The sequence below is a fragment of the Poecile atricapillus genome, chromosome 6 (genome assembly GCF_030490865.1).
Source record: "Poecile atricapillus isolate bPoeAtr1 chromosome 6, bPoeAtr1.hap1, whole genome shotgun sequence".
Taxonomy (NCBI): domain Eukaryota; kingdom Metazoa; phylum Chordata; class Aves; order Passeriformes; family Paridae; genus Poecile; species Poecile atricapillus.
Window position 1 is genome coordinate 17,742,445 of NC_081254.1, and position 18,300 is coordinate 17,760,744.

Below are 18,300 nucleotides of genomic sequence, written 5' to 3' on the forward strand. Positions count from 1 at the left end.
TAGAGACAGGTTTACCTTGGTATCCATATAGTCTCCTTTTGTCTGCTGCAACTTACAGGATACATTAAAAGTAAAAACTGAAGTTTTCCATTTGTGTGAATTTCCAGTTTTCCCAGTTAAAAATTCCCTGTTGTGATGGGGTACAAGGATTTCTCTGGGTTGATGGCAGTCTAAGCATTATATTCATGCACTGGTAGTACATGCTATTTTAGCTCTAGCTTGAGAAGCCTGTGGAGAAGCTAAATTGTCCCGAAAGAAATGAGAGGAAACACAAATTTGTAAACCATGTAATGGCAAGCCCTATGTTGTGCCTCCATGAAGTGGAAGATTTGTGAACCAAATGCTGAACAGATTAGAGCCTGTACTGGAATTAAAGAACAGATGGAGGCAGAAGCTTTGCTGGTTTGAGTCTGCTCATGCAGCGGCTATGTGACTGTGGACTGTATGGTGTGATTAGGAATGTGGTTCTGCGTGTGAGGTGAACATAGGCACTTCTGCTTTCAAAGACATGCCAGCCTGCATGTGTGCTTGAGCTCTGATATGAGGATAGCCGGATGAAGGCAATATTCAAGGTAAGAGCTGCGAAGGCTCAGTAAGTGTATGAAGTGGGGAGCTCCAACTCCATGGCCTGTTCTGCACTCACAGGCTGCTCCAGGGGGTGCTGTGGTAGCGTGCAGGAGTCCAGAGCTGCAGAACTGTGCCCAGTCCATTGTGGGTTTTGACTGACGTGAGGTGTGCTGTCCTATACCACTCTGTGGGCTAGACCATGGTAAGCAGCAGAGCAATAGCCTGGATAGTACCAAAGGGGAAGGGCAGGTGGAAAATGTACATGGAGACAGCAAGGGGAAGGCGTAGCATTGTAATGCTGAAACACCTGCAAGGGTCAGCTTGAACTAGATGGCACTCAAAGTTTAGTGAAAGAGGAAGGAAGTGCATGCTGAGCCTCATTTACTGGAGAGTGCAGTTTGGTGTGAAGGTGTCTTTGAAGATGACTGAAGATGCCATTGAACAAGAGTAGAGTCCAAGAAGGTTGAGTAGTTTGAACCTGTTCGTTCTTCTCCCAATGCCTGAGAGTGCAAAGTGTTCTGGCTGTTGAGTGCTTCTGTCTTTCTTGTTTGAACATCAGTCTACCTTACCTCTCCAATCAACCCCAAATTCTATGTGAGGGAACCTTTCTCCTCCCCATGCTATGCACACAAGTTCCCTCTTCTTTCTTTAGCCTCTGCGTGTGCCTTTCTGTTGTGGCCTCCTCCCTATCCTCTAATTTGAGTTGCAAACACACCTGCATCCTCCAAATGTGGACACACAGGGGGTTTCTGCCTACCTCTCAATTTGGCTGGGGAAGCTGCCCCATTTTCTGACGTGGGAGAACACAGAGAGACACCCCCTTGTATCCCACATCTTCTGCATATATATTGCTCTCCTTCTCTCCTTATATCAGTGTGTGGGGCACCTATATTCTGACCTCAGTGTTTGAGGGGATGGGGGTCTTCAGCCCTGCCCTTTCCCCTGGTGTGCAGTCGTGTGCTTTAATGGTGATTTCTCTCTCTGTTCCTTTTTTCCGTGTCTGTGCATTTCTGCTGGTGCTTATACCTGCCTCAGGGGAGCATTATTGGCAGGGGGGCCCTTGCTGGCACACTAATGTGTGAATAGTTTCTGTGCTTTTCTTCTCATCTCCTCTCTTCCCTTCTCTTTCCCTCTCTCAATGATGTGTCCAGAAAAGGAAGTCGAGCTCCAGTGTGCATTTGATGGTGAGCACCTCCCGTAAGCTGCCTGCGATTCATGCCTCCGCCATTTTCCATGCCATGCACGCTCGGCTTGTGCTCATCACCCTACATAGCATGTCCGTGCAGGGGGGTGGCAGGGGGGATCAGTGTGCACTCAAGGGTCCATGTCCTCACAAAAAGGGCTCTGTGATCCTCTGGCCACATACAGCTCCCATTTTGTGCAGAAAATCCAACTACTGGCAACAGTTTGACTTTTCCTGCTCTGAGTGTGAAACAAAAAAAGACAGTGGTTCTCTTGGGCTCGGCAGAGCAGGTGTGTGCCTCATCTGGACACGAGGCTTTGTCATTCTGTTACAGAGGTGCCAAAAAAAGGAACAGGTGCTTTGCCTGGTGTTGGTGCTGTCATCCTTGATAGGAGCACTGCAGTGTAGAACAAACTGGGAGTCGCTCCAAATGTGGCAGAGACTGATGGGGCTCCACTGTTCAGATGAAATGTGTGGGCACAGCACCACTGGGCAGCTCAGAGCTGCCGGTCACTTCTTTTTTTAGCATACTTACTGAAAAGGTTTGTCAGAGCCTTTATAATCCAAAATTTCCTTTTGTCCTGACCTTGTTTATGTATCCCAGCATGACCAAATACCCAGTAACTGCCTCCCGTGTCTTGTACATTTCCTTTTTCATCCATCAAGGTGTTTGACATTTATAGAATTTGTCAAAAAAAGTAGTCAAATCCACTCTCAAGGGTCCAAAGAGGAAATTGGCCAGTGTCATATTGTCAGAAGTCATACACAGCCCCACTGACATACTTCAACACCAAGATATGAACTGTAACTAAAGTACAAAAATTATTGTATTATCTCCTATGCACAGAAAAGTAACAGAAAAATATTTCTCCCCTGTTTCAGATAGAAGTGGGAATGTTACAGTACCAAGAAAGCAAAATAATGTTATTTCATTACTGCCTGGAAGATATTTCTCCTCTTCCTCCTTCAATGATACATTAAAACTGTGTAAAAAAAACCCACAAAAAAAGTAATCCCAAAGTACTGCTTTGAAAATCTGAAGTGACTCACTTTTCACCAGCCCTGCCTTTTTGCAGGGCAGAAGTTTACTGTGCCTTTCTTACTCTTCCTTTTTGCCCACTGCCAACAATACTTAAATTGCCTTTGCATATTGTTTTAAAGCAGCTGGGATATGTAAGCCATGTAAGCATCAGCTTCTGAAAACATGAAAGCAGTGAAAGTAGCTGAAAAACCAGAGACAGCCCATGTGTTGGTAGATCCTTTCTTTTAGTCAGCTACATGTGTGTGTCCCTACGATATGAGCGCTGGTCTGTTTTCTTTCTCTTGCACCCTCTGTGTTGTTCATGCCTGTCTGTCTGTCTCTTGTCAGGAAATGTTGCCAACTGCTGTGCCAAAACTAATCGTGTTACAGACCTTAAGAAGGGCCTAGCACCTTTTTAGGTGAATTGGCCTCTTTCAACTTGATTTGTACAGAATTACCAAGGATTGTACCCTGGCCAGTGAGTGATGTTGGCTGGCAGCAGGGAGGAAGGAGGGGTAAGAGTTGGCTGTGCTGCCTGCATTTCTGGGAAGGGAAGGCTAGCTTTTTCCAGGGAAGAGCAGTTGGCTAGATGGCCACATGACATGAGTGTGTGCAGGAAGCTCAATATGTCAGATACCTTCCCCCACCTGAGAAAGAGATGTGAAAAAAGTGTAGGCTAAGCTGCCTCTAATTTCATTGGGACACTATCCTGTAGTAAAATGCTATCCAGTTCTGGACTAGCAAACATGATACATGATCATCTTCAGCCCACTGGCTGGGGAAGAATATCATGGGTGAGCTGGGTGCTCAGCGCAGACTGGAAGGCAGGCTGTGTGCTTTGGGTGTGAGGGGGTTTGCAACTTTGTAAGGCAACATAACACTCCTAACAGGCTCTAGTCAGCTTTTTCTTGGAATGGTGGCTTCCTGGATGTTTGTTTAGGTTTTGGTTGGTTTTTTTGTGTTGTTTTTTTTGTTTGTTTGGTTGGTTTTGGGGTTTTTTGGGTTGGTGGGGTCTTTTGTTGGTTTTGGGGGGTTTTTGTTAGTTGGTTGGGTTTTTTTTGGTTTTTTTTTTAGCTTAGTTTTGTTTAGGGTTTTTTTTTTCTCATTTGGTTTTAGTTATAAAGCCTTCCAAAACACTGGAATTATTTTTGAATAGCTTCTTTCATACTAATTTTATCTTCTTATCCCAGTGGACTAAGAAAAATGGGTTACATTCCTCTAACTGGAAGGGGTTTGGAAGATAGATCTCTGCATTAGGATCACTGTTTCTGAAGAAGTACAAGAGCCTCAGTGCTGTGTGGAGAAGTGGACCATTGTCAGAAGTTTGATTGTTTTTGTACCACAAAATAGCTTGAGATTAATTTTTTCAGGTTGATCTGCTCCTCTTTTACATCCACAGTGACCTGTCATCTCTTCTACCATCAGGCTGGAAATACATGCATGAAAAAAACTCTTGAAAGGCCAGAGTCTTAGGACAATGCAGGGATGTCTAGAAAGAGGCAGCAAAATGTAATTTCTGTTGTATTTCTCCTTTCTTAGGTTGGAGTTTGAGTGTATATGTTCTTTTTTCTCCATGGATTTCTAAAGAGTTCATTCCTGCCTCTCTCTCTCTCTTCTACTTTCTCCCCTCTCCACCTGCCCCATCTTCATCTTTTGTTTCTCCTCTCTCCCTCTCCAAAAGGGATAGTTAAGCTAAGACATGTTGCTTGTGAAGAAAAACCGAATTGTTAGTAGGTGTTTGTTAAGTCTTGGTCTTATAAGATCTGTCACTGGTTGACATAATTACACCTTTGGTAGATGTTTTCCAGCTTAGCATTTGACTTTCCATTCTTTGTGGTGTTTGTGGTGTGGTGATGAGGGCCTGATGTTTTGCAGTATGAGTTTGCACTCCCTGAGTGGGATAGAGAGCCTCTGCAACGAGGGCACACTACTGTGAGCTCCCATCAGGTACCCTGAGCTGTAAACTAAGGAGTGTGAGCGAGGCTCCTGCAGTGCCAATTTTGACCTTGCTGCTGGTGTCTAGCAGCAAAAGAGACGTAGCCTGGTGTGGGAGTCACACGTGGGCTGGATTTGTGGGCTAGGAACTCTATACTTATGGACACAGATTTGTCTTCCTACAAACAGACTTGGCTCATTCCTGGTGTACATGACTCAGTGGGATGGTTCTTTTCAGCAAGCTGGTGATGGCTTCACTGTTGTGCTGTATGAATGCAAGAAACAGAGATTTTATTCTTCTACTGCAGCTACAAGAGAGTCTGAAGAGGGGAAAGATGAAAAGCTGCTGGGCACCATCCAGAGAACTTCCTACTTGGGGAACTATATGGCCTTTTCCTTACGTCCCAATCCCGTTCCTTTCAATATTTTGGTCCTGAAGTCTCTTTGTTCAGGTCACAGCAGGGATACTACATATCATACATTACCTTTTCTCTACCTTTTCTAGGGCTGATCACACTTTTACTTGGATCAATAGATTCCCTGGAATTCTCAGCATTATCACATCCCTAGAACTGTTTCTGTACACTTTGGGCCACCTCAGACTTGACTCTCATTTTTGCCCCGTTTGAGACCATGACTATTGTGTCTCTCATTCTGTAGTCTCTTCCTCTCAGGACAGCTGCCATCTCTCATTTTCCTTCACCAGATATTTTTGTTAGTGCTCATTGCAGGATTCTCTCCACCCCTTTGGGCTGCTGCCTTTTTGCCTTCTGTTTTCCTTCCTTATAGCTCTAGCAGTCCATTCATATTTGGATTTTGGTACATCCCTTACAACTTCTATTGCCTCTGGGGGAAGGATGATGTCCAGCAACCCAGGCAGCACTCCTCCTTCCTCCATCTTCTTGGTGACTGAGCCTGTGGGGAGGGTTGGGTCTGAGGCGATGGTTGGGGTTGAATCAATACTGTCATTTTCTTGCTGCCTCTGCTGCCCAGCAGGGAAACTAAAACCATGTTTTTCTGTCTCAGCCACAGAGCAACAACAAAACCAGTATAGTAAGCACTGCAAAAGAAACACCCCCAGTGCAGACGTCCATGGTATCTTCCCCAACCGCTATTTTTTTTCCTGTTTGTTTAATTTTGATTCTGTCCTCTCCCCTTCTTCTCCCAAACCCTTTCCCGAGTGCTGCTTGTGCCACTCTGTTTCAGCTTATGTTTTGGCTTCGTTCTGTCTGTGTCCCTGTGCTGCTGTGGGGCCTGATCACAGCCTCACAGGCTTTGGGATGGGGGTGCTGAGCAGAGCTGTAGTTGGGTGTGGGGATCGCAGCTTGCCTGGACTTCCCCGTGTGCCACCCCTGTATAGTTCTGTGTGTCCCGTTCAACTGTTCCTGCTGGCTTTGGGGAGGATGGTTTCAAAGAAGAGAGTGTCAAGCTCCATCCACTCTCCAGCACTCAGGAAAAGGAGGATGGACTTCAGGACACCAGGGAAGAAAGGACATACAAAGGGTTTTTAGAAGAATCCTTTGCTGGCCTATTTGGCCTTCTCAGTTGAGTGGCTGATCTCCTGTAGCTCACTGACTTGCTGGGCTGGCATTTTCTGTTTGGCCTGTGTGCAAGTTCTGCAGTACCAGTACAGTGCCAGTGCCAAGTACATTGAACAGCACAGCTTGGGTGTGTGGCCTGCCTCAGTACCCATGGAAGATCAGGCAGTGCAGTGGGTGGCAGAGGCAGATGGGTGAGTGTACAGCACTGCCCAGCAGCCCTGATGCCCTTGCTGAGCCACCCAGCAAGAATGACAGCAGTGGGAGGAGATGGTGCAGGATCCTGAAGTCTTTTCCTGGTAATGAAGGGATGAGTGCAGGAGCTACTTAGTACCAATAGGCCTGGTAGCTGCTCTTCGTTGTCTGTCTCTGGAGAGTTGGATTTGGCATTTTTGGGGGCACAGGAGGGTGGGATTTGGTGTTGGGTTTTTTGTTGTAGGATGAAGGATTCTTGGGACACTTCATAATTTTCTGCTTTCTTTTCACTAGCTTTGTTCATGATGTTTTTGATATTGAGAGAGCCTTTCTAAATTATTAAATATGGTTATTATTGAGATTGGAGCTCATTTCAGAGACTTTTATAAAAATGTGCCTTTTTCACAGTTCCTCAGCAACTCCTCTCTGAGAGGCATTGAGGTGGTCTGGCTCATCCTTTTTTTATTATGAAAATTATGAATGTCCCTTTTTTAGGGTAAAATACCCTGCAACCTTTCCAAAAAACTGGGAGACAAAGGCCCCAGCCCAGTTATCCTTTCTTCAGCTATCCCATTATCCTTTCTTCCCCCTCTCCTCTTCTGAAGCATTTTCCAGTGAGGACACTGTTGAGGGGTCATTACTTCATGAATGGCTGCAGAGGGTGCAGACTGGCTGCTTGGTTGCCCCCTGGTGTCTGTGCCAGCCTAGTTCACTGGAAGCGAATTAGGAATTAGGGGCAGTTGCAGGGAAGCTGGGGGCTTTGTCTCCTTGTGACTTTAGCTTTTAGTGCAGCCTATCTCTTAATGAAACCTGTGCAGGAAGTGTGCGCGCATGCACGCAGGCACATGTGTGCTGTTTGGAGTTTGTGATTTGATTTGGTTTTTTTAATGTCAGCCACCTTTTTTTCCACTTGCTGGGGAGTGAAAGTAAATGAGAGAATGCTTTGGAACTAGAGTTTAATGATTCTTCCATCCTTTCCTAGGAGCCTCAAACAACTGTTGTCCATAATGCTACAGATGGCATAAAGGTAAGGGATGGAAGTGTTGCCAGAGAAACCTCTGCTTCTCTCTTGTTCTTGTCTTCGTGTACCTTAATTCAGTTCCTACCTTTCCAATGTCTGGTTTGTAGCATGCTCCTGAATACTGCTGACAATAGACTAGAAGGGTTGTGTTATATGGCTGTGGATCTCTGAAGCAGGCTGAGTAAAGACAACTGTTCAGATATTAACACATCTTTCCTATTGTAGTGTATAATCACCACTCTCTTTCGTATGTGGGATGGAAGAGGAGGTATAGGCACTTTTTTTTCTTCTGCAAATGGACACTTCTTCTGAGAAATGAGGAAGCCTAGGAGCCCTTCTTTAGCTTCTTGTGGCTATTCTTCCAAGCAGAAGCAACTCTCATTAGATTTCATTTGACAGAGTTTGGTAGCTTCCACACTTGTAAAAGTTAATGGCTCGAACATGCAAAAGCTGAGCAGAGATGCTGTTATGTTTTGTATTTGGCCTGCTTACATCCAAATCTTCCTTGTATCATCCTCTCCCTTCCATCCCTGCCAACGTTTTTGTGCTTTTCCCCATCTTTCTTCGCAAAGAAATCAAACTATTTGCTCATGCTCCAACTGCTGATGCCTGGTAATGCTCTGTTCTGCTGTGCAGGGTTCCACAGAGAGCTGTAACACCACAACTGAAGATGAGGATCTGAAAGGTAGGTATTTTGCCTGTAATTTCTAATACAGTTAAGTGTAGGCAAGGGATTCTAGAGATTCAGTCATTGCCTTGAGCTAGCTTCCCAGATTTCTGTCTGACTCAGTTCATAAATTCGCCATGACGCTGTCATTCCTGTCACAGTGGGACCGTGCATTGGGGAACGGTCTGACTTGGCCTCTGTGGTATATAAACACTGAGCTAATTTGTTTTTGTCTCAGAGTTGGAATTCTTTTCTTGCATATATCATAATCTGTTCATCTCCAGTCCATTTCTAGGTGTGGAAAATCCCTACCAGTCCCTTGAGGTTTGGTCTCTGCTTGTGTTTTTGTGCTTCCCTGTAGATTACAGGGAGTTGAAACCTCTCTGTTACTACTCAGTCTCCCTTTTCACCCCTTTCTGGGAATCTTTCTTGTGATATGCAAAGACTTCCCTTGTTATTTTTTCTCTTTGGGTTTATTTTTTTTCTAAGATGAAGATCAGTCTCAGCCTGTTGTCCTTGACTGAGATATCAGTAGAGGGAGAGGCTGAGATTTCATGCCTTTCAGTGACCATATCATGAATATTCTGTGCTTGTAAAACTCTTTAAATGAAGGAGCTCCAAGTTCCATATCTGCTTGTGTTGTTTGAGCAGCTATCTTTTGCGTAACCTCCCTAATGAAGGATGAGCAGACATTTTCCTGAACAAGCAAGTTTGGGATGGATGAAGGTAGTTTGCATTCTGAGACAAATGTGTTAATAACTTGCATTTTGAGGCAGAGGTATTCTCATGCTCCCTGTAGTTAATCTGATTTACATATCCAGGGAAAAATCAGTGCTGACCCTGTGATGTAGCAGCATTGTCACCTCTGTCAGTGGGGTAGTTCCTGATGCTTTTCCCATGGCTTGTCACAAGCTGCTGGCTCCTCTTCTGAGGAATCACAGGGAGCAGAAACACATGCCAGTGAGTGAATGAGCTCTGCAATACAGATTGTTTCAGATAAGACCTGGCCTCATTACAGGACAGTGTTCTAGCTCCTACCTTTTTGCCAAAGAGTAATCCATGCCTTAAGAACCTAGCTTTGAGGGACGGGAACTGGATGGGTTTCATAGTGTGGTAATGAATTTGATTTATCATCTCTTCTGGATAGCCATCCAGAACAGGTATTTGTCCAGAACCTTGTCTCCTGTGGCACTTTCTATTCTGGAGAGGTCCCATGGCTGAGCTAGCAGAGCCAATGGGTGCTGTAAGTCAGGAATACAAATGCTGTGAGGAAAAGAAGTCTAGAACTGGAACAGAAGGTGGGGAGGAAGGAAGGAAGCTGGTCAGTGTATAGAGTTTTATAGGACTACATTGCTACAGATCAAAACTGTGTTTTGGGTTTTTTGTCAGAGGTTAGAAAATTTTGTTATGATTTTAGTAAAAGGGAACATTTGAATGGTGATTGGGAGGGAAAGAGTTTTCACAGTAGTGGTTTGTGCTGTGGCCAGCTCCGGTAATTTTAGTCCTCCAGTTTTAAGTGTAGCTGTGTTCACCAGCGTTCCTTTTCCATTCCTGCCCTTACACATTTTAAGATAAGCAAGCACTTGAGCAAAACTAAGTAGACCAAAAGGTTTGGGAGTGTTGGAGTTCTCAGTGTTCTGCATAGCCATGGCTCTCTGAAAAGGGAAGTGTTTGTGCAGTTCCTCTGCCAACTTCTTGTTTTAAATAGACACCAGGATACACAGATGAGCTCTGCTGTGCTGTAGGAGACATTGTCTTTATCCATCAGCCACAGTTGCCTCAGGGATTTGTTGTTTCCACTGGGGTGGGGCTAAAGGCACTGTGTGTTGTCGTTCTTCCTCTGCCCCCCTGCCCTTGTGTCATTCTAAATTGCACAGCAGGTTCATGTTGTAGAGCTGTCTACTTGGCTTTGCCCTGGAGGATACTCCTGCATGTTTTGTGCCCAGCATTGTGGTTTCTTTAATGTTCTCCTATTTCCTTTCTCTTTTTTTATTTACTGAACTTGAGTGTTTTGTTTGTGTTTGTGTTTTAATTCCCTGCCATGCTAGCTCCCCCTCTCTCCACCGGGGACGGCAGCTCAGTGCTTGAAGGACGGAGGCACAGTGAGAGCAAAACACAGACTGAGTCCATGCAGTCCCAGCTTTCTCTCTGTTTCTCAGCCAGTAAGTCCAGGGGTGCAGTGCTTCACAGCATCTTCTTCCCACCCCTTCCTTCATCCTTCCCATTTCTCCTTACCTAAGATTTTTCCTTTCCTCAACTTCCTTCCAAAATGTTGATTTTTCATTTCCAGTACTCCAGAATAAAAAGAAATCATCTCCCTTCCTGCAAAATACCCTCCTTTGCACACTGAATTTTTCCAAACATTTCCTTCCCTTTCTGAAAAAAAAAACCAACAAAATCCAGAGCCTCATCCTAGCTAATTTCATTCACTTGCTTTCATCTGGGTGAGATGTGGAGCTCTCTGTAGAGACACTGCCTTTTGGGGTTTCCTTAGGCAAGTCACTGCATTTCTCAGTTTTCCCTGTGGTAAATGGGGTCAGTGGTGCAGGTCTGCTTATGGAGGGGATGGACTGAATTCAATCTCACTTGTCAGAACTTCTGAGCACCTCAGACATGGATGGTGCTCAGAAGTACCAAAGGAACAAACAGTTTTTTCAGACTACTTTAAGGTGCTTTGAAAGGGAGGCTGTGGCTCCTGGAAGACCCCAAAGCATTTTTTAATCCATTATCAGGTGCTTTGAGTGAAAATCCTGTGATAATGCTCTGAAGAGCATTTGTCTGTCATGAGCTTCACCTTGTGTGTTTGTGTTGCTAGCACAGTTAAGTGTTACCATGGTTAGTCTATGAATTATAGGAAGTTCTGCCTGATATCTCCTGAACTTGCTGGCTCTGTTGAGGACCCTGTGGCTGAAAAACTCTGAAAATGCATATGAAAAAAGCTATAAGGTTAGAGAAAATCTAGGTGGAATTCATAGCCTTTCTCCTACACAGGCATTCTGTACTAGCTGCCTGACTATTTAAAACAATAGTACAAGGATTTTTAGTGTGAGCTGGGAACATCTTGGAGTATTTGATTTTGTTCAGGTCAGTCTAGGAAGGAAGAATGAGGTCTGTTCCTGTCGTATTTCCCTGGTTTTCTGTACACAGCATATGATGCAGCAGTTGGAACATCTCTGTTACCTGTTTTTGAAGTGGCTCAAAGGATTTCAGACTGCTGGTTTGTAAGGTGTAATGGGAAAGGTGTTTTGCCTAGCCAGAATGGAAGGGAAATGATCTCTTCTGAAGTCCTTTTTGCTGTGAGCTGTGCACCACTGCTGTCTTCTTAATTCCTTGCTCTTAGCAAGGCTCTGCTTGGTACACTGAGGAGTGCCGAATTGCTTCTCTGCTAAGGGCATCAGTGTTCTCCCACTTTGCTTCCCTCCAAGCTGAGGTTTGCAGTGATTTGGATATCACTACTTTCTTGAACCCCACCTTGTACTTGCCCTTGTGCTGCTCTGTCACTACTCGGATCACTGTTTTAGGTCACCCTCAAACTTCCTCCATCATTAGTGTAATTCTGGCTGTGCTTTTTGCACCAGTGCCCGGGTGGCCCCTGCCAAACAGTGTCGGGCCAAGTGATGTGACAGAGGCAGGAGAGCAGGTAGAAGTTACTGGGATATGGATGTGTCTGTGTGCCGACCGGGGCTGGGGCTGTGTGTGTCTTTACTTCTTTGTTGGTTTTTATTTTACTTTCTAATTTTTGTTTGTTTATCATTTTAACGCTTACATTTGTTTTGCAGCTACACAGTCTTGTGAAGAGAAGCTCCATGCCTGGGACAGCCCAGGGCAGACATTGGAGTTAGAGCGTGCTCGGTCGGAGCCTTTGCTAACTCCAGTAGTTCCCTTTGTACTTAACCGAGCACCGTGTAAGTTAGCAGCTGGGTAGCAGTAGTGGAGTAGTGCGATTCACGCTAGTTTCCCTAGATGTAAAGCTCCCTCCTCTCTGCTCCCCTGCCCCTCTCCCCGTCCGTCCGAGTGTGGCCGGGGCTGGGCGCTCCGAGCTGGCGCGATCGCTCCCGCGGGGGCGCGGCCGCAGGAGCCGGCTGCGGGAGCGGCGGCGGCCGCTGGGGGGCGCCACTCGCAGGGGAGGGGAGCGGGGCCGCCCTCAGCCCGGCCCGCCCCGGCCCGGGGGGAGAGAGAGCCGGGCCGAGCGCTGCCCCGGCCTCGAGCGGAGCCCGCTACACCGCGCTCCCCGGCCGGCGGTGTAACTGCGGCGGGGCTGCCTCCTGGGCTCGCACAAAGCAGGGTGGAGCAGCCGCGGGCCATGCTGGATGTCCGTGCTGGTGCATGTCGCCTCTCGCTTGTGCCTCTGCCGTGCCAGTTCGGAGGCCCCGCGGATTCACCGGGAGCGGCAGGCGCGAGTGCCGTCCCCCTGACATCCCGAGGCTCTCTGTCCTTCGGACAGTGTGGTCACCTCCCGTGTGCTGGTTCTAGCCGGGACATGAAGTGAAAGCCAGGAGATGAGCAGTCTGATGGGATGGACAGGCCTGATGGCACTGCATGAAGGCACCTTGGAAGGACATGGAGATGTCCTTAAGATGAGCCAGCATGCCATGACTGTGGTCTGTAGACTCCCTCACTCACCCCAAATGCAGCCTTTCCCATGGACTCCATCTTCTAGATATTGGTGGTGCATGTTTGGAGGTCCAATAAGTAGACCTTCTTCATGTGAGAGTAATCCCAGACAACTTGCTTGTAAGGACATTTTTCAAAACAGACATAGCCCACTGTGTCATTTTGACCCATTCCCTGTGTATCTCTGTGGAATATGTAGAAGTGTATACAGCCTGCATAGCAAAACCAGCCACCTTATTGTTATGAGCCAGATGTTCCTTTTGGCTCAGTAGTAAAACTCTCTTAACTGATTCCCAGAGTGGGTATGGACAACTTGCATAGCCAGTGAGATTATCTTGCTGCTGTTTGGCTGCACTTACCAATGGTAGGATGAGGTGCACGTGTGGATGAAAGCTTATGGGCAAGGGGGAGAGCAGTTCAGAGTTGTATCTTCTGGCATTTAGAATGGAATTCAGCTTCTCTCACTTGAATATCTAAAGATGGTAGGTTGGATTTAAACACCATCCTCCTAATGTCAGGCATCTAAGATGCCTACATGAGACTTCCAGAAGTCCCAATTTCTTTCAAGGCCCAAAGGCATAACAGTCAGGGGACTGGTTCCATTTCAGACACCTAGATTTTAGATGCTGAAGGGCACGAGAATAGCACTTCAAGTGGTAGGAATTGTATATTATCTGACAACATTGAACAGAATGCTAGACAAACCTCTTAAATGTCTGTATAATGTGCAGAAGAGTCTACCTACAGGTGTGGGGAAGGTTGAAGAGATGTGAGATTGTGCATATAGGCTCAGACAGAAGTATGGTGCATATAGCAGTCATAGAATTCTGTTGTTTAACAGACCTGATTGAAACTTTGTAAATCTTATGAATTCTTGAGGCCAGCATGGATGATGGAACACTGCAGAGGGGATGGGGCCTGGGCAATCTGCTGTGGGGAACCAAGAGAAGAGAGTACAGAGGTGCTGGCCACATGGGGGCCAAACAACAGTAGACAGACAGCCCTTGTCTTCATTCATCTTGAAATCCAGTGTGCTGGGCTGACTTAAGGGCAACGCTGTCAGAGTGCTGTAAAGAATTGTGCCATAGGGATTGGCAGAAGATAACTGCCTGAGGAACAGTGTGCGCACTCAGACATAGCTAGCACCTGCTCATCCAAACCATCCATCCTGCTGCCATTGTCTTCCTAGCTTGCAGAAGCCATCCTTACATGTCCCAGTTGCTTGTTTGCAGCATTCACAATAGCTGAGGTATTGATGATGGTGATAGGCAAGTTGTTGGGAGACTCTTTCCAATTGGCTTGATCTGTGTGGTGGCCATTTGTATGTGGCTACTGTGGTGAGGGTTTTCCACATCTTATGCTGCCAGACAAGTACTTCACATGGGCAGGGTCACTGGCATTCATTGACTTCCCAGACTCCCCCAAAGCAGCTCAGGCTATCATTAAGGAGACACCTCTGGTGCCTTAGACCTTTCTAGAAGAAAAAATTGGTATATGGTTTCTTTATTTCCTTTTTTCCTGCATTATGGGATCACCATTTCCCTTTCATACCACTGCCCCCCTACTCTCATGTGGATGACTGTCTGTGCTGCATATCTCCAGAATGCAGGGAGCAGCATCCTATGAGATTTAGACTAATGGTGCTCTACAAATTGCTTGTAGGAAGCACCCACTAGCCTCATATTTCTACTGAACTCTTCAGCACAGCTAAATTGCTCTTTCTGCTTGTTCACAGTGCGTAAGCAAGAGATCATTAAGATAACAGAGCAGCTGATAGAGGCCATCAACAATGGAGATTTTGAGGCTTATACGTAAGTAGAGATGCTTTCTGACAAGTTGTTTATCAGTTGGTGTGCAAGTAATGCTCTGGCTCCTGAGTATGAGGAGCTGTCATGCAATCAGGAATGGTAAAAGGTTTTATCCTTCTTAGCCTACATCAGTTAGGAGTAAGGGATGTAGTAGAGCTCTAAATGAATATCAAGTCAGGTATCAAACAGCAACAAGAACAATAGGAAAATGTCCTGGGTTTGTAAGAAAAGTACAGGGGAGGGCATCGAGAAGAACAGAAAGAGAATAAAAGAAAGGTCAGTAACCTAGAGGTTTATTTCATATGAAATGCCATCTAGTTGGCTCCTCGAGTTACAGTAGGGCTGAGTCTTCAGGAACTAACTTCTTGGAGTAGGGAGATGTAATTAGGTGGACACAGGGTGTGAGTCAAATGGCATACCATTGACTGTGTGAATAGCTCTTGGGCTGAAATGCAAACTGTAAACCAGTGCTGCTTTTCTTTGCAGAAAAATCTGTGATCCTGGCTTGACCTCATTTGAACCTGAAGCACTGGGGAACCTGGTTGAAGGAATGGATTTCCATAAGTTTTACTTTGAAAACTGTGAGTGGGTAGATTTGGTGACTCTGCTCTTCCTTTATGTGACATCTAGGGGGGAAAATTCGCCTTGTTTTTACCAGTTATCAGAATAAGCAGGAACTTGATTGTGCTTGGGTTATGATGCATTCGTGAAAGCTGGTAGCCTTTTGCCAAAAAGCCTGATCAGCAACAATTTCAATTCTGTCTCCCACATCCTTTCACTCTAGGCATACAGTCTGCCAGGTGGAAATGTTTTGTACCTGGCACGGACTGCAGGAGCTTTAAAAGTTTGAGGCACTGGACTTCTTATTGATATGAAAATGGAAAAAAGGATCATATTTTGGTGGAATCAACATGTACATTTGGGGTAGACATACTGAATGGTCAGGCATAAAGATGTTTTCGCTTTGAGTTTTCCCTGGATGGTTTGAGATGAACACCAAATGAACCTTTCACATAGACATAAGGGTCACCTTGTCAGCCTGGGGCAGGAAACAGTTGGGAGAAATGCTATCATTTATACTATGGGATTTGTCTCCCTTCCTGGATGTCTCAACAGGGTGAGATAATTGAAATTTAATTCCTGAGCTGTTCAGTCTGTTTTGTTTTGGGGGTTAGTCAAGGTCTTTAGTATGGGCAATATGTAGTTCTTTAAGTATGCAGAGACTTTGTCTCTCTCAGCAACCTATTAGGGAGTGATTTTAACACTTCTCCGAGGTTTGCTTATATTTAATGCTGCCCTGGCTTCAAGATCTCCTGATTACTGACTCCTTTGCAATGATATTCTGTAAGTGAAAGGTCTTTTCCCATAACTGAAGAGATCGCAGTGCTGATATTGAAATGGTGGCGAGTATGCTTTGCAGAGGAAGTGGGGGCAAATGGGCCAGGGGACTCCTGGCAGTAAGTGTGCAGTTCCTAAGGAGTACAACAGGTGATAGGGGAAAGAATTGCTTGGATTTTGCCTTAAAATTTGCAGGAGCAATTTTTTTGGCATTTCAGAATCCAGTGGAAGGTAAGTAGAATATAGAAGATGTTGGAGAATGTGGGACGCTGTTCCTTCTTAGTTGTAAAATGAATCTGATGTTTTGCGTGTCCTGCCAGTACTGTCGAAGAACAGCAAGCCAATCCACACGACCATCCTGAACCCCCATGTCCACGTCATCGGGGAGGACGCCGCCTGCATCGCGTACATCCGCCTGACGCAGTACATCGACGGCCAAGGCCGGCCCCGCACCACGCAGTCAGAGGAGACCCGTGTCTGGCACCGCCGAGATGGCAAGTGGCTCAATGTCCACTACCACTGCTCTGGAGCTCCTGCAGCACCTCTCCAGTGAGGATCAAATACGGGTATGGATTCTCAGGGCAGCAGTACATCACACACACAGCTGAGGCTGCTGTGTGTGAGAATTCAGCATTCAAGGCTGTTTACCTGGCTGTGAGATAACCATATTTAGTTGTCTGTAGGCTGAAAACTTCAGCTTTTAGATGGTGTTCCTTTAAGTCCTGTCCTCTGGACTTAGTATGGTTATCTGCTATTCCTGGCAAATGGGAGTCATGTGCCAGACAGCTGTTCCTGGGCATAGGTATCCTTGTAGCACCTGTGCTTCCTCCCAGGTGCCCAGGTCTGTGCTTGGACAAACGCCTAATCCGGGGCACAGTGGAAGAGTGTCTCATGCTGTGCACAGGGTGGCCCTTTCACATCTACCTTTCCATGGGGGTCATTTCAGAGGATTTTTTTTTTTATTATGTCATCTTCTAGAAAGGATATTGTAGAATTCATACAGGGCAATATCTGTGCCATAAAGAGTAAGAGTTTATTCATATAAATTTTATCACTGATTTTCTGATATACAAAAGCTATTTAATGTACCATGTTGAGAAAACTCAGAGGGGAAAATAATCTAAACAAATGATAATATCAGAGGATTTAAAATATCCCCCAGTTAACTTGCCACAATTCAGCATTGGAAGAAACATGACTCTAAAATATGTCATGAAGAAATGATTGTTTCTTGCTTGCTCCTGAAGGACATCAGATCCATTTACTTCTTCAGCATTATGGCATTCTGGTTTATTGCCTTAGTGGTTTCTTTTAATTAGATGTACAAAGTCTTTCTGCATCCTTTTGTTTTATGTGAAATATGTCACATTCATTTTATAGACCAAAGTTTCCTAATCTTAGGACCTTTTAACTAAATATTTTCTATTTAAAGGCAAACACAGCAAATATCTACAACTGGGAAGCAGCCTTTTTTTAATGTGGTCATTTAAGGATGAACCAACCACTCAATTATAGTTGCTACTTGAGTCCTAGTTCAGTGAACAATCTGGGACTAAGCCAAGAGCAGTTTGTATTCAAGTGTTGTGAGGTATTCAACCCTACTGAAGGCAGTGGGAAGGAATGTGAACTATCACAAGCAAGCTGCAGAGGTCACAGATGGAATTTGAAAAGCAAAAGCCAGTTGGGGGCACCAGAAGCAGGGAAGCTTTCAAGAAAGCTGGAAAATCAGCTGAATTTCCAGGGAGTAAGGCAGAGAGAAGGATAAAGCCTTTGCAGTAAAACAAAAAAAACTTGCATCGGATTTCATCACAGAAATGTTGAGGGAGATGTCTATCCAAAAAAAGATGCAGAAGAAATTATTAAATTAAAGGTCAGTGTGGCTCAGTGACTATGCCTAGGAGTTCTAAGGAAATTTAGAAATGGAAAGTCTGCTGCAGTAAGAGGTGTGTTTCTTGGCTGTGGAAATGCTGAAGCCCTCCAAAAGTATGTGCTGGAGGGTTTCTGAAAACTGCAGAGCAGAAGCTATTTCCAAACCACAAAATGTTGGTTAAAACAATATTTAAAAATACCCTGTAAGCTACTAGAAGTTGAAGTATTTGCATGCATTTCTGGGTTCTGAAGGAAGTGTACCCACAAGCAATTACAAATGGGGTCAGTGTGGGCAGCCCCCATCTGAATGTACTGAATCATTTTGAAGCAGTGTTATCCCATGTGCAGTGAAAGCTAAGGATGAAGAATGAATGAGGTGAGTAAGAATGCTTAAAGAGAAATTAGTGGTTTCTTCTCACCTGGAAAGCAGAGTTCAGTTCTGGGTAAATCATCTCAAAAGGAAACTGCAGCCAGAAAAGAAGTTTGATGTTAATCAGAGGACTTTTGAGTAAGGAGAGAGTGGGAACCAAGAAGGAAAAATACT

At 45.3% G+C, this 18,300-nt stretch overlaps 1 protein-coding gene across 12 annotated transcripts in view; it reads left to right on the plus strand.

The window, feature by feature from the left end:
- Positions 1–18,300, plus strand: part of CAMK2G (calcium/calmodulin dependent protein kinase II gamma) — a 119,099-nt gene that overhangs the window by 97,406 nt on the left and 3,393 nt on the right. The window contains exons 14-22 of one of the 12 annotated variants that reach the window (XM_058842104.1): positions 1,719–1,751; positions 5,733–5,801; positions 7,422–7,466; positions 8,097–8,145; positions 10,176–10,289; positions 11,907–12,032; positions 14,477–14,552; positions 15,036–15,130; positions 16,208–16,453. In XM_058842104.1, the coding sequence (XP_058698087.1) occupies positions 1,719–1,751; positions 5,733–5,801; positions 7,422–7,466; positions 8,097–8,145; positions 10,176–10,289; positions 11,907–12,032; positions 14,477–14,552; positions 15,036–15,130; positions 16,208–16,440 (840 nt within the window). In that variant the 3' untranslated portion in view covers positions 16,441–16,453. The remainder of the gene's footprint in view (positions 1–1,718; positions 1,752–5,732; positions 5,802–7,421; positions 7,467–8,096; positions 8,146–10,175; positions 10,290–11,906; positions 12,033–14,476; positions 14,553–15,035; positions 15,131–16,207; positions 16,454–18,300) is intronic. The other 11 variants (XM_058842108.1, XM_058842106.1, XM_058842105.1 and 8 more) reach the window with 11 other exon arrangements.